The 15,299-nt window shown below is 56.8% G+C and overlaps 1 protein-coding gene across 1 annotated transcript in view; it reads left to right on the top strand.

The window, feature by feature from the left end:
• Window positions 1–14,600, top strand: part of FAM83F (family with sequence similarity 83 member F) — a 22,246-nt gene extending 7,646 nt beyond the window's left edge. The window contains exons 2-5 of the mRNA XM_004589743.2: window positions 8,001–8,168; window positions 8,449–8,570; window positions 9,325–9,977; window positions 14,358–14,600. Of these exons, the coding sequence (XP_004589800.2) occupies window positions 8,001–8,168; window positions 8,449–8,570; window positions 9,325–9,977; window positions 14,358–14,407 (993 nt within the window). The 3' untranslated portion in view covers window positions 14,408–14,600. The remainder of the gene's footprint in view (window positions 1–8,000; window positions 8,169–8,448; window positions 8,571–9,324; window positions 9,978–14,357) is intronic.
• Window positions 14,601–15,299: the final 699 nt, after the last annotated feature.

Raw genomic sequence — 15,299 nt, 5'->3', positions numbered from 1 at the left:
TTGCAGAAAAGCTCGTAAGCAAACTCAGGTACCCCGTTTCCCAAACATCCCCCACCCCATTTAGATAGTTGTTCCTCAGACATGGAGGACTGGCTCTAGCTTGAGAATCTGCAAGAAACCAGCCAGGCTCTGTCCTCCTGAACAGTCTGGGCAGGGGACAAGGACTCGCAGCAGACATAGCCTGACACAAGGGGCGCAGGCGTGTGCCAGAGTACGAAGTGGGCAGAGAGCAGGAAGGAGATCGCATCACCAGTGAAGGGAAGTCCAGACTCGGTGGGCACTGAAGGAGGCACAGGTGGTTTACAGGGGGGTGGGTAGGGGTGGAGCTGGAGGACCAGAGTGCCAAGGGGGTGAGTGGGGAGGACTTGGAGGGAGGAGAGGTGCTGAGGGGTTGGAGCAGGACCACTGAAGCTGCCTGAGCCATGGGGGGAGCGGGGGGAATCCCCGTACTCCCTTCCTCCCAGGAGGCATTGGTCAGTGTCCAGAGACAACCTAGACCCCTTGCCTGAGGGGGTGCTGCTGGTGGCTTGAGGACCAAGGCCAGGGCTATTACTAACTGCCCCACAGTACACAGGGGAGCTACTTGGCGAAGGATTCTGTAGTCTGAACACTCAGTGGTCCCACAGTGGGGAGGGCTCATGTCAAGGTAGCGGAGGTCATTCTGTGCAGGTGCAGAGGAGCCAACCCCAAGGCACTTCCAACGCCTGGTGGTTTGTTTGTTTGTTTTCTTAAGATTTATTTATTTGCAAGGCAGAGCTTCAGAGAGAATCTTCCATCCCCTTGCTCCCTCCCCAAATAATCACCACACCAAACCTAGGAGCCAGGACCTCCAGCTGAGGGTCCCATGGTGCAAGGACCCAAGGACCTAGACCATGATCTGCTCTTTTCGCAGGCGCATTAGCAGGGAGCTGGATTGGAAATGGAGCAGCTGGGACTTGCATCTGATGCTCCTACGGGATGCTGAGACTGCAGGCATCAGCTTAACTCATTTCACCGTGACAGCAACCTGTCGTTTTCAAGGGAGGGAGGCAGAGATGGAGTGGGAAAGACCAGTCCGGAAACTGTTCCGGACGTTTGAAAAGAAACAAGGGTCTGGGCCGAGGCAGCGTTACCAGTGGGAACAGCAAGGAGATGACCCACAGGAGGTGCGTGGTGGGAGCAGGACCTCATATCCCAGTGACCCACGAGGCTTGCAGCCCAGATGTTGGAGAGGATGTTGGTTTTCAAACGTGTGTGCGAGGCAGGCTGGTGGACGTGTCCCAGCGACAGTCAGCTCTGTGGGCATGGGCATCTGAACACAGCGGGGCTGCAGAGCCTGTGTCCTTGTTTCTGTTGTCCAGAGCAGAGTTGTGGGGGGCCGGGGACAAGTGCAGTAAGCCTCTATCCCTGGTGCTGAGCCCCTTGTTGCCCTGTATTAAAAGCCTGGCTTTCTATCTGGAGTCTTGGTGTCGGACTTGGTGCAGGCACAGATCATGGTGGGGTGGTGGGTGGCGGGTACGGTCTCGGTCACTACATGGCCAGCTGGATGCTGCGAGCTGAATGTCAAGCAGGGCCCTCGGAGGCCAAGGCGCAGGATAATGATCACTTCCCTCCACAACAAGATGCGGGTGTCTCAGTGCCGGCAATTGATTCCCCGCCCCCTTCACCCCCGACTACAGATATTTCATGGTTTAATTAGCAGTGACACAGATGGTTGCCTCTCAGCGGTTTGTCCTGCAAGCCCCCTCTCTTCGCATCCCTGGGCAGGTGAGAGCAGGGGAAGAGGGGCAGGCGGCCGGCTTGCCTGCTCGCCTTGTCAACTACAAAACCCAGTGCCAAGCATCCTGCATCTGAGAACCAGTCTGGCAATGCTGGGTGGCCAGACCCAGCTCTGAGCTGAACGCTGGGGAGCCAGAGGGCAGCAGACAGTGGCCTCAGGTGTCCTCAGGGAAAGACAGGAGCACCTCGAGGGGGTGGCAGCCCTAGCGCTCTGAAGAGAACCATGTGTGTTAGGGTTAACTCTGGTGCATTTTGGTTTCACTACCTGCCTGTTTTCTGTCCCTAGCACCGCAGTGCCCAAGGCCGGATGGTGTTACAGACGCGAGAGAGTTGGCAAACTCCTGGTGGTGGCTACATGACAGCGCTTTCTCGTAGAGTCGCCAGGCAGCCCTGGGCCTTCCATGGTCTTCCCTTCTTATGAACCTGCTGATGCCACATTGACCACCCAAGGGACCCGCCGTTCTCTGCCTTTTCCAACTGAGCTGCCTACAGAAGCAGTGTTTGGCCTCTGTCCACCATAGAACATTCTAGCACACTCCCTACTCAGAGAGAGAGGTGTCTGCGCCATTCCCGTGTCTTTGTCCCTGTGTGCCCTATAAACCCAAGCCAAGACAGAGGAGGTTTCCTGATGTTTGGAGCCAGGAGCAGCTTTGCTGGCTTCCGGTGGTAAATTCAGTCCACCAAGCTCTACCTGTGCCCGTGCTCCCACCCCCTCAACAGCAAGGGCACCCTGTCTCCACCATTGACAGTCAGGATGACCCAACAGTCTGCTTTTTAGTGTGACTTCTCCTATTTCCTGTGCTTTCTTAAGATTTTTTTTTGGTAAATTTCATTTTGTTTATAAGGCCGAGAGATCGTCCACCTGCTGGTTGATGGTCCCCAGATGGCAGCCAAGGCTGAGCCAGGCTGAAGCCAGGAACCAGGAAATCCCTCCAGGACTTCTGTATGGATGGCTGGGACCCAGCCGCTGGAGCTTTCTGCCACCATCCCCTGAGGGATGCTGGATGGGAAGCAGAGGAGCCCTAGGCACTGTGATGTGTGTGGGTGCAGCATCCCAGCCCGGACTCTGTGTCCTGAGTACCAGTGAGGCCCACTTCTCTATGTCTGCATCTGGGCCTGGAAATTGCCTGCTCAAATCCTTTACCCATTTCCTAATGTGTTTCTTATTGTTTTCCTACTGGCTTACAGGGGTCTCATACACAGGATGAATTCCTCAAAGTCGTAGACATTGTCATGCATTGCTTACCTGTATCTCGGGAGTCTTTGTGGAAACACCCCAAATGTCACATGCCTCTTTTACATCCTACTTATTTGCCTGATGGCTTATGCCTTTGGAACCTTAGAAGAGAGATTTCCTTGTTCTTTGGCATGAAGATATTTTTCTGCATTTCTTAGATGTGAGTTTTATCATGGAGATACTTGGCCCAACTGAAATTCATCTTAGTATATGAGGTGAGGCATTGGTCCACCTGGAGTTTCCCTGTGTTTAACAGCCCGTTTCCACCAATTATATCTGCTAAGCATGGCTCTTTATCAAAGCCATGGAATTTGCCACACATAGAATTGTGTGTGTGAGAGAGAGAGAGAGAGAGCAAGAGCGAGCTTCTGCTCTGTTCTCTTTGCCCCCTGGTCTATTTAGCTGAGTTCCTGCCACAGTGCCTCTGTATAGTAGTGTATCATACCCTATCAGGCCCCTAGGGACTTTGTTTTTCAAAACTGGTGCAGCTATTTGCGGATCTTTTATTTTTTCCCCTCCACATCTTAGAAGTATTTGAATTCCTCCAAACACATTGGCTGATCTTGGTTTGGAATTGCAGTGGATTCTTAATTTGGAAATAATGGAAATTTGCAAAATTTGTTATAATTTAACTCTTCATTTATTCGTATATTTTCTCATCCTTTAATAGGATTTTCAAAAATTATCCATAGAAAAAGACCACCTGCTTAAGCTGCCTTCATGAATGGATCTTGTTTTTCTGTATCTGACAATCTTTCTTTTATTATCTCTCAGCTCTTCTCTGGATTCTACAATTTTCAAGGGAAATAATTTTAGCTTTAAGTCCTGGGAGTTTGTCTCTTCTAATTCCATGTCTTATTTCTTTTTCTTGCCTTATTGCATTGGTTAGGACCACCAATACTGCTGAACAGAAATGTTAGGGCCTTGGTCTGTCCCAGACTTCCAGGAAACTTTGCTCAGATTTCTCTGTTAAATGTTCCATGTGAGTTTTATCAGGTTACAGAAGATTCCTTCCTCTTTCAGTTTTCTGAGAATTTTTCTCACAAGTGGAGACCTAGCTTTATCAAGTATAAAGTTGTGAAGATTAGGGTCAGCACTCTGGCATAACCAATTAAGTCATGGATAGAAGTGCTGACATCCCACAAAGGGATACTGGTTAGTGGCTGCTCCACTTCCCATCCAGCTCCCTGCTAATGTGCCTGGAAAGCAGCAGCAGGAGCCCGAGTGCTTGGGCCCTGCATTCGTATGGGAGACCAAGAAGCAGCTGCCGTTTGCTGCCTTCAGCCTGGCCCATTGTGGCCATTTGGCGAGTAGCAAATGGAAAATATTTCTTCCTCCCTCCCACCCTCCTCCCCCTGTCTCTATTTCTGTTTGAAATAAACACAATCTTTTTTTTTTTAAATGATGTGTTTATTTTACTTAAAAGTCAGATTTACAGAGAGAAAGAGGGAGGGAAGAAGACGGAGAGACATAGATCTTCCGTCCTGCTGGTTCACTCCCCAGATGGCCGCAACAGCCGGAGCTGAGCTGTTCCAAAGCCAGAAGCCAGAACTTCTTCCAGGTCTCCCACATGGGTGTTGGAGCCCACGGACTGGAGCCATCCTCCACTGCTTTCCCAGGCTGTTAACAGGGAACTGGGTTAGAAATAGAGCAGCTATAGTAACACCCTCAGAACATTCTGTCCACATCATCAAATGACTGTCCCCCATCCCCAGTTCTGATGTAGTTTGCTAGCAAGGAGTCGCCTCCTCCCCTTCAACCTCTATGGACACAGAAGAAAAAACACTGAAGCATCTGTGCCAGTCACACTCCATACCTTGACCTCCCCACCCTAATCGGAGACCCACGTGGGCATGCATCCCTCTCAATTATGTAAACAATATTGAAAAAAGATAAAGAAATGCTACAGCTGTGATACAAACTGACACTCATGTGAGATGCCCGCGCCATAAGGAGAGGATTAGCATGCTATACCACCGCATTGGCTCCTTAAAGAAAACCTTTAAAAAGATTTTAAAAATGGTATATAATTTCCTTCTCCCTTAAATGTTATAGATGAAAATGGATACATTTTCTGATGTTGAATCATCTTCTGTTCCTAGGATGACTCTTACTTGATTGTCATGTACCGTGTTTAGTTTGTTGTCTCGATAGGTTATCCATGTCATTTGCATCTTAAATCATTAAGGTATAACTTGTTTACTGGTTTTTCACACATCACTAGTATGTGCAGTTATTTTCCCCCTTTTTACTCAGGATTTTGTTTGTATCTCCTTTCTGTGTGTCAGTCTTGCCATAAGTTTGTCTGGCTTGGTTATTAACCTTTTCCAAGAGCAAGGGTTTTATTTATCTTTATCATCTAAAGGAAAGAAGGAGAGAGAGACAGAGCAGATAACCACAACAGCAGCGTTGGGCCAGGCTGAAGCCAGCCACCGGGGACTTTGTCCGGATTTTCCCCACAAGTGACAGGGTTCCAAGTCCTCAAGCCGTCCTCTGCTGCCTGTCCAGGTTTGCATTAGCAGGAAGCTGGGCCGGAAGCAGAGGCAGAACTCAACTGCAGATGCTGTGGTCTGGGACACTGGCGTTCCTGCTGCCCCCGCCACCCCCGGCACCAGCCCCACCCTGGGAGTGCGTTTTTCATCTGGTTTTCCCAGAACACCTCACAGCAATGTGGAGTCACGTAGACCCGAGTGTCTTGCTCTGCCGCATGCCAGCTGGGGAACACTGGCCTTTGCCCCTCTGTATGCTGATTTCCTTCATTGTGACATTGGAATACCAATGCTTCGACACGGAGTGGCTGTGGAGATCCAATTAGAGAATGTACCTAAAGCACTCGAACGGCGGGGCGTGCACGCATTCAGTGCAGGTTCCCGGCCAGCCTCAGTGGCTCTACTGGGCTCTCCGGCAGGGGTGTGTGTGTATTGGAATGTGTGCCGCAGATTTGAGGACCTGTTTCCTGGGGTAGTAGATATGTAAGTGGATCCAGGCTCCACCAGGCCTGCCCACAGGCTTCAGGCCAGGCGTTGCCAGCCCTGTGCAAGGCAGACGGCTGGCCAGGGTCCCCTCTGGCTCATGGCAGCTCTGGTCAGCCCTTAATCTCAGTGGATCGCAGAAGGCCCCACCATGGTGCCACCTCTCTAGTCTCATCCAGAAAACCCCTTGGCAGAAGCACCTGGAGTAGTGACTGGCCACGTGGCTGATCATTGTGGCCCAGCCACGTAACACACACAAATCACCTTTGTGGAGACCTCGCCCTGCAAGCCTCTGCTAGGCATGCGGCAGCTGGGGGTCTCTGAGGAAAGGAGTCCACCCTTGGGCAGGCATGGCTCTGCTCAGCCTGTGCCCACTGCCCAGCCTGTGCCCACTGCTCCGCCCTGTGCTGTTTGTATTCATTCCTGGCCCTGGTGCCCAGAGACCCCCTTCTTCTCGGCTCACCTTGGTCGGTGAAGTCCTTCCCATCCTTCCCTGCCGACATCCCCCCGTCACACGTCACCTGAGCAGCTCCTCAGGCTTTTTTACCTTTCTGGCTGGACTGACCCCAGGGTGCAAGCATCATGGCTGATCTGCCTCCTCCCACCCGCCCAGGGGCTTGGCTGCCACTCCCACCTGGTTAGGGACTGAGGAGCAGCGAGGTGGGGCCGGGGTCCTGGGGCAGCGCGGCATGAGGTGACCGCAGTGCTCAGAGCTGTGCATGGTCTGTCACACCAAGTCTTTATAACATCCTTTTTGAGACAAGTACTATTGTAACTAACTGCAAGAAATCTGGGGTCCTGACAGGCCAGCCAGCCAGCCATGGAGTTGGGGTACCAGGCCTGGCATGTCTGACCTTGGCGTCCACACTGGGCTGTGATGGAGGGCAGACTGGATGCACACTAGAGCAGCCATCTGCTGGTGAGGACAGGCTATGTCAGCTAGAGAAACCCCATTTTGCAGATGGGAAAAGAGAGGCTCATGTAGGTTAAGGGGCTTGCCCAGGGTCACAGAAGTAATGAGGGGTGGAGCCAAGGTTAAGACCAAACTTCCCCCACCCCGAAGCTGCATCACACAGATCATGGGGTGAGAGCCATGCAGGGGCCAACAAGGAACATGCCTGCAGCCCAGGGCGTCAGGCTGCGGAGGCCTGGCCTCCAGGAAGGTCTAGCAGGGCCGAGTTGGCATGAGGCAAGGGGCCGAAGCAGCAACCTGGACCTGGGGATGGGGCGGGAGGGACCGGACACCTGGCGGCCTGGGGAATCCCGGCCAGCTGGAGCCGTGCCCAGATCTTTGCTGGAGCAGCCGAGCAGTACGCAGCTGAGGAGAGATCAGACGCCAGGGCGTGCTGAGAAAGTGCTGTTGCAGCAGGTCCCTGCCTGTAGGAGCCAGCCCGCCCCCTGCGCCCTGCCGGTAGGGGTGGGAATGACAGCTCCTCCTCCCCCAGAACTGCTGGCTCTGCTGAGCCGTGCCCTCACAGCCTCCTCTGAGGAGCAGCTGGAAAATCCCAGCCCTGCCACTCACTCTGTTCCCCCAGCCCTAGGCGGGGTAGGGGTGGGGTGGGGGAGGCATGGGCTCGGCTCTCGGGGTCGTCTGCTGGGTTCAGGTGGGTGCGACAGGGGGACTGCCAGGAATGGTGCAGGTGGTGGCTTTTCATGATTTTCTGTGTCTGCCGATTTTTCTTTGAGAGGCAAAGAGAATCAAAGACTTATCCTCTGCTGTTGGGTCATTCTCCAAGCGGATGGCCCCGGCCAGGCTAGGCCGAAGCCCAAACCCACTCCACGTGTGGCCTGTGCGTGGCTGGGACCCATCTGCTTGACCCCCAAGGCACATGTGAGCAAGGAAGCTGGAATGAGCAGCAGGCCAGACTTGAACCCAGGCTCTCCAGGGTGGAATGTGGGGGACCCCAGTGGCATCTTTGCCTTGTGCCCTGGCTCCCCCGTGCCTCTTCCAGACCAAGGTGAGCCAGTGCCTGTCCAGGCGCATACCTCCCTGGTGATCCAGGGTCCGTCAGCTGTGCCCCTTCCCCGCGCAGGTCATCGCCGTGGTCATGGACCTCTTCACCGACAGAGACATCTTCCAGGACATTGTGGATGCCGCCTCCAAGCGCCGGGTGCCCGTGTACATCATCCTGGACGAGGCCGGGGTCCCGTACTTCCTGGAGATGTGCCAGGGCCTGGAACTTGCTGACTTCCGCATTCGGGTGAGCACCCCCTCCGCTGGTTCTGGGGTTCCAAGTCAGGACCGTGGTCCTTTTTCAGGGAGCTTTGGAAGTAGGTGGGAGGCACGTCAGCGTGTCCACAGCCAGGGCAGGACCTGGTGACCGCAGAGAGTCCCAGGCATGAGGCCATGGGAAGCAGGGGCCAGCGAGGACAAAACCAACATGGAGTGCCCAGGGACGAGAGGGCTGTTCATCTGCTGAAGCTAAGAATTGGCCTGCCCCACCCTCCAGGGGTGACAGCGCCTTCTCCTGTCCCCAACAGAACATCCGTGTCCGTTCCGTGACAGGCGTGGGCTTCTATATGCCCATGGGGAAAATCAAGGGGACCCTGTCCTCAAGGTTCCTGATGGTGGACGGTGACGAGGTGGCCACCGGATCCTACAGGTGAGTTGGGCCTCTATTTGCAATCCCATCCATGCCCCACCCGGCCACATGCAGCCTCCTGCCCAGTCCCTTTCCCTGGGCTGCGTGGCCAGTGGATTCTTCTGGAACAACAGACCTCTTTCACAGAGCAGCAAGTGTCTGGAGGCTGGTGTGGCTCAGCCAGGTGGAAAGTAGAACGGGTCCACCCTGGAAAAGAAATCTGAGTGTAAGAGATACAGAGGGAACATGGCTAGCCCTTCCATTGAAGAGCCAGTTAATGGGAGCGTGGGGCTGTGACTGTCCCCGGGCGGCCAAGGAGAGGGACCCTACATACACGGCACGAGGGTGACCGAACAGCCTGAGTGCGCTGGCATGATTCGTGGGAGAAGCGGGGAGGAACAGAAAGCAGCGCCAACAGCCGACACAGTGCCAGCAGGTCTTTGTTAGGCATTAGGTGCGTGCTGTCAGTCCCCAGGTCCAGTGTTTCGAGATCAGTTACGAGCAGGAAGTGCACGTTATGAAAAGAAAAAAAATGCATGCGCTTCCAGATCCCTTCCCTGCATCTGCCGCCACTACCCACTGGCCTTTCGTCTCGGAGGCCCAGCCCCAGTTGGGGAAGCAGCAGGATTTGGGTTGGGAGAGAGAGGGCAGCAGGCGTGAAGAGTGCATGGTGCCTTCCTGCCCAACCTGGTCCCTGTCCCGGCAGCAGGGGCAGGAGGTGACTGACTGCCAGCCGGCCGCCTCGTGTACTGCATTTCTCTCCCTGTGTCCCCAGGTTCACGTGGAGCTCCTCCTACGTAGACAGGAATCACCTCCTCCTCCTGACGGGACGGAACGTGGAGCCCTTCGACGTGGAGTTCCGGGAGTTGTACGCCATCTCCGAGGAGGTGGACTTGTACCGGCAGCTGGGCCTGGCGGGAGGCCCCGGCCGACTGGGCCTCAACTACTCCTCCACGGTGGCCCGCAAGCTGATCAACCCCAAGTACGCCTTGGTGGCGGGCAGTCGCCACCCACCAGGGGAGCTGATGCGCTGGGCAGCCCGGCAACAGCGGGAGGCTGGCAGCCCGCCGGTAGGCCAGGAAGAGAGTGGCAGTGGCGGTGAGATGTCCCAGCGCCTGCACAGCTTCCTGAATGACCTGGTCACAGTGCAGCAGGTGCTGCCCCCCGTGGAGGAGCTAAGGATGGTCACTCAGGCACACATGGACCCCAAGTCCAGACCCCGGAACGGCAAGGTGGAGGCTGCCAACGGCGAAGCCACCGTGGCCAAGGAGGGCAAGCGCTTCGGCAGCAGATGGTTCAGCCAGAGGGGCAAGCGGCCCACTGCGCCCAACGGCACGGCCAGCTCCACCTCCACCGAGACCTTCCCTGACAAGGAGATCCGGGTGGGGAAGAGACCCAGTGAGAGTCCCAATGGTGCTGACCTCTCAGGTGAGCTCCTCCAGCCCTGTCCAGGGGCGCCGTCTCCTGTCTGCAGGAGGGCCAGCCTGCTGCCAGTGGGGGTATCTAGAGGGCCAGGGGACCCGTGCTCATTGGCTTTGAACTGAATCACTGTACTTCTGAGCTTCCTCTGCACTGGGGAACACCCAGGGTCCTGGGGCACAGAAAGCACCCAGTGCTACTACCAGGGCAGTCGGATCAGCCCCGGTGACAGCGAAGTGTGCGTGTGTGCCTGCTTGGGAAATTCAGAGGCACGGCCCCTGGTTTTGATCAAGGGCTCTTCTACCAGCCTTTGTTTGGGCCTGATCACCTGTCGGCAGGCTGTACGCCTGGCCAAACACAGCCCCCTGCCCTGGCCCACCCACTCTCCGGTTTGCCATGCTGCATACCTCTGAGACGGCGGCAGCATCCTTCTTGCTGTCCTCCAGGGTCCCCAGATGTCCTGGCCTCTGATCTCCCCTGGAGCAGGCTCAGCAGGCCATAGCGACATGCAGCCTGCCAATGTCATCTTCCCCACTTTGACTTCCTGCGGTCGGAAGGTGCAGGCAAGGAGTTCTGGGATTTATTTATTCTCATCTACTTGAAAGGTGGAGGAAAGGAGGATGCAGAGAGAGGCTTCAGGAACCCAGAACTTCATCTGGGTCTCCCCCTGTTGGTGCCAGGGGCCCAAGGACCTGGGCTGTCCTCTGCTGCCTTCACAGGGAACTAGCTTGTAAACAGAGGAGCCAGAACTCAAACCCTCCAGTAGAGGAGGGAAGCATCCCAAGAGCCTAGCCCACTGTGCCACAGCACCTGCCCCTGTGCAGAGGGGCTTTGCCGGGAGACACATGGCCAGTCAAGAGGGGCAGAGCCCAAGTCCTCCCTGGGCCCGTATGGCCCCACAGACCAAGCACTGCCCCAGCTAGGAGTGGGAGGAGAGCCAGGTCTCCCCTCAGCTGACCACCCAGCACACGTGGTCTGCTGATGGTCAGGTAGATTCACTTCTTAAGGTGAGAGCAGTGTGTGTGTGTGTGTGTGTGTGTGTGTGTGTGTGTGTGTATTGCAGGGGGGGAGGTGCCTCTGGACGCAGTGGGGTTGCTGGGCCCAAAAGCGTTCACCTAGAACCGGCATGGGTACTGCCCTCCCTGCCTGTGTCCTCACTGCAAATCATTGCAATGGGGAGGCCACAGGTGGAAGTTCATGGGGGCAAACTGAGTGGGTCCAGGGCCTGGAGAGTGGTAGTAGGGCCAGGGTGCCAGACAGGCCCGTGTTCTGGGTGGAAGCCCCTGGGAAGGATGCTGCTGCCCACATGCACTCTGTTTGGAGGCAGGTTGCCATGGGGAACATGGCAGGGGGAGGGACTGGGCTGGGCTGGACCGGGCTATGCTGGGCTGGACCGGACTATGCTGGGCTGGACCGGGCTATGCTGGGCTGGACCGGGCTATGCTGGGCTGGGCTGGTCATGGGGAAGGAAAGGGAAGCTCTTCCTTCAGCCCCTCGCCCTGAGATGCCGTTTCCATAGAAACACAAGTCCCATTGTCTTGTCCTTCCAGCTGTCCTTGGTATCTTCACGTCCAGTCCCCACCTCAGCATCCAGTGCCACCTCTGCTGCCTCCCTAAGTGCCCCTGGACAGCTCCTTACTCCCATGACCAGCCTGTGCCATGGGGCAGCTGGTCTCCAGAGTGCCTGACATAGGTGCCTGACACAGGACAGAGTGGGGGCCAGCCAGGGCAGGCGTGCACTGCCGGGACAGCCGAGACAGCCCAGCCTCACCCCTTCCTTCCTCCTGCAGAATAAGCTAGGGCAGACATCCAGGCCCTGGGCTGCACGCCCCCTCGTGAGGCAGTCCCTCTCCCCACCCTGTCCTCTGGGGCTCTCCCATCTGTTCCCCCAACCAGGAGAGGGGGGTCCCCTTCCTACAGTGAACTTCTGGACTAGCATCGGGACAGGCACCCGCTTACCACACACTGCACCTTGCACCGTGGGACACAGCTTCCCCCCACACGCCCAGAGCTCTCCCGTCCTGTGGAGGACAAGAGGGCTGCCGGGTGGGGGCCTCCTGAGGCTCCTCCTGCCTGCCCCTGCTCTCAGATGGTGACCACCTCTGTCTCCACAGCCCCCTTGTTGGGAGCGAAGCTCGGTCGATGACAGCGTGGTGAGAAGAGAGGCACACAGCGCAGGCTGGGAGCTGACAGCCTGTAAAATCGCTCGATAAGGAGGATATAGTTGTCAAACAGCACGCAAATTCCCATAAGCCCAGGCGTGGCCTCAGGGGGGCAACCTTGGCCACCCGCAGCTGGAGATGGGGGAGCTGCCCGTGTTTTAGAGACTCATAGCTCCCCCTAGTGGCAGAGGCTGGGTGCACTTTTTGTCGTGCTAGGTGCAGTGGGGAGGCAGACAGACCAGGCTTCTGGGGGCATTTTTTTTTTTTTTTTGAAAGTCAGGTATACAGAAGAGGAGGAGAGACAGAGAGGAAGATCGTCCATCCTTAATTCACTTCACAAGTGGCCACAACAGCCAGAGCTGAGCCGATCCAAAACCAGGAGCCTGGAGCCTCTTCCAAGTCTCCCACACGGGTTCAGGGTCCCAATGGCTTGGGCTGTCCCCAACTGCTTTCCCAGGCACCAAGCAGGGAGCTGGTTGGGAAGCAGGGCTTGCAGATTAGAACCGGTTGGGGGCAGTCACTTAAAATGCAGGAAAGAGTCCATTCCTGGGCAGTCTGCCTTGGAGACGCCTGCATTTCCATGGGATTCTGCCACCCAGTGCATCCTTGGATCAGCCAACCTCATGGGGGAGAACCAGACAGGGCAACACCCACTGCCCGGGCTCAGGGATTTCCAGATGAGGAGAGGGGGCTCCAGGTACTACACCTGACACCCAACCCTACACTTCTAAAGCTGACAGTCACAGCCGTCTGCCTGCTGACTGTGTTTCACACATGAGACTTCCCCAAGAGCCCGGCGGTCAGCCTCTGAAAGGTCAGAGGTCAGTGGTCAGCACCACGTTAGCCTCCTAGACCCCCTCTGGCTGAGAGGGAGGGGGAGGGGCTGGGGGAATGCACCCCTTAGGGACCTGTCTTCCAGATGAAGCCTCCGAACGTACAGGAAAAGGCAGCGTCCTCTCTGTGGCCTGCACAGCTGCGTCCCCCAAGCAGGCACAGGTCCTCAGTCCTGCAGGCTGTCCCCCACCACACCCCTGCTGTCAGTCTCCTCCTTGAAGCCCAGTTTCCTCTCCCCTGGGGAAGAGCTCCTCTGGTTGCAGTAGGAATGTGTGGGGAGAAACTGGGCCACCGAAGCTGCTGCTCCTCCCACATCCAGGTCACCGGGATTGATTTGCTTACCTGGCTGCGAACTGCCATTGTCCCCCCATCCCCCGGAGGCACCTGGCATCTGCTTAGCAGGCTGGGTAGGCAGGATGAGCAGCTAAGGAGGAGGGGCAGCGCCCGCCGAGGCTCCAGCCCGGCAGAGCCTGCTCACCTAAGAGCCGAGCCCGGACACGGTTCTCAGTGCCACCACAAAAGGTGACCCATTCTGCTTCCCAGCTCCAGGCAGGCACGGTGAGTTCTGTGAGCCACTGCAGGAGACTCGGTTCTGTCCAGCCTGGGTCAGGCTGTGGTCTGGATATTGAATAAGAGCAGAAACTGGGGGCGGGGGGAGGTGCGCAGGGGCTGGGAGGCGCTGGGCTCTGCGCCGGGCCCTGTTCAGGGCCTGTCTTGCTAATGGCCCAGAGGAGGAGGCAGGTGCCACCTTAATTGAATTCACAGCTGAAGTGATCTGGGAAGGTGGCACAGAGCGCCAGGGGACACAGCCCTTGCTGCACGGAGAGGAAGTGGCAGGAAATAGCTGGCAGGGCAGCCTCCACCTGGGAATAGGCAGCCTGCGAAGCTGGGCTCTGGGAGGACCCAGTGCCACCACGGCCTGACACCTGTGGGATGGGGGCAAAATCAGTCTTGAGACGGAAAGGAAGTGCCCGGTGGAGGCCTGGGCAAGGAGAGTGCCTTCATCCTCGGCTGCCACTGTAGCAAGGGCCTCTGTCCTGCCCCTGGCTGGTCCTGGGAGCTATGGCCACCCTGAAGGCTTGTGACACTCCAAGTGACCCTGTTAGTGTGCCACCTCCTGGCTGGATGTTGAAGTCCTTGCTAGTTCCAGCATCTGGATCCCTCCCCCTTTGGCCCTGCCCATGTGTGTGGAGGGGTGGCGGGGCATCAGCAGAGGCCCCCAGGGCATGAGCTCTATGTGGTGCCCACTTGGCCTGGCTTTGCGATCGACAGCTTGAGTGGGCGACTTCAGCCTCCCCTGGACATGGTGCGGTGTGGACAGCACACGGAGCAGCGGCTGCCGATGAATCCACCATGCTTTCCGCTTAGGTCTCCTGTGCCCCTGTCTCCACAGGTAAAGCAAGTCCCAGTCCTGCCAAGACGAGCAATTGTGTCATTTGCTGAGCTACGGGGCCTGAGGATGCCGACCTGCCTTATCCAGTGCTATATAGAGCCCGGGCCACGCCCTGCGACCTGGTGTGGCTCCTGGACCCGCTCAGGCCTCAGGACCAGATCATCTCAGGATGACCCCAAAACTGCACTGCCGGGTGCCTTGTTTACACGGATGGGAACTGCTCAGCTTTGTACTGACCCCACCACCCCACAGTAGGTCCCTCAGGGCTCCGGCCCTGTCTACATCCCCGTGGGATGAAGTCTCTGGGGATGGCCCTGGCCTCTGGCTTCTCCTTCCCCGAGCTTCCTGGGGGCTTCTGGTCCCCCCCAAGAGGTTGGTGGCATAAAAGGGAAGACGGCAAGTCTCTGAGTCCTAGCAAAGCTGAGTTCCTTCCTGCCTCCCCCAGACTCAGAACCCTAGGCAGGAGGTGCTGTGGACTGTGGCCTTCCTGGCCCATCCCTGTGGGCCTTTGGTCCAGACCCCCACCAGTATCGGAAGCCGGCCTTGCTGTGCCCCGCCCTTGGCCTGTATGCACCAGGCTGCCCTGTTGCCTGTGTGAGTTCCTACAGTGCCTTTGCCTGGCCCTGCTGCCCCTCAATGTACCTGTGCTTGCAGCCCAAAGCAGGTAAGTGGCTGGGCCACAAGCAGCTTTTGAGGGGCCGCTTCTGTTACATTTCAGCTAGAGGTCAGGCTTGGGGTCCTGGGAAAGTCCGGCTGTATTGAGGGGTCCCCGCATTCCCCATAGCAGGTGGGCCAGGGGATACTCACCACTCAGGCCAGCCCTGCCAGGATGGCCTTTTTGTCCTCTGACCACAGCCTCCCAGCCTCTTATCCCTGCCTTCTCTGCCTTCAAAATACCCTGGAACCCCCCTCTACCTGTACCTGAAGGAGGGGTGCCCAGAC

Source organism: Ochotona princeps, chromosome 15, assembly GCF_030435755.1.
Source record: "Ochotona princeps isolate mOchPri1 chromosome 15, mOchPri1.hap1, whole genome shotgun sequence".
NCBI classification, from domain to species: domain Eukaryota; kingdom Metazoa; phylum Chordata; class Mammalia; order Lagomorpha; family Ochotonidae; genus Ochotona; species Ochotona princeps.
Note: the sequence above shows the minus strand (reverse complement) of the source record. Positions and strands in the feature narration are given on the sequence as shown.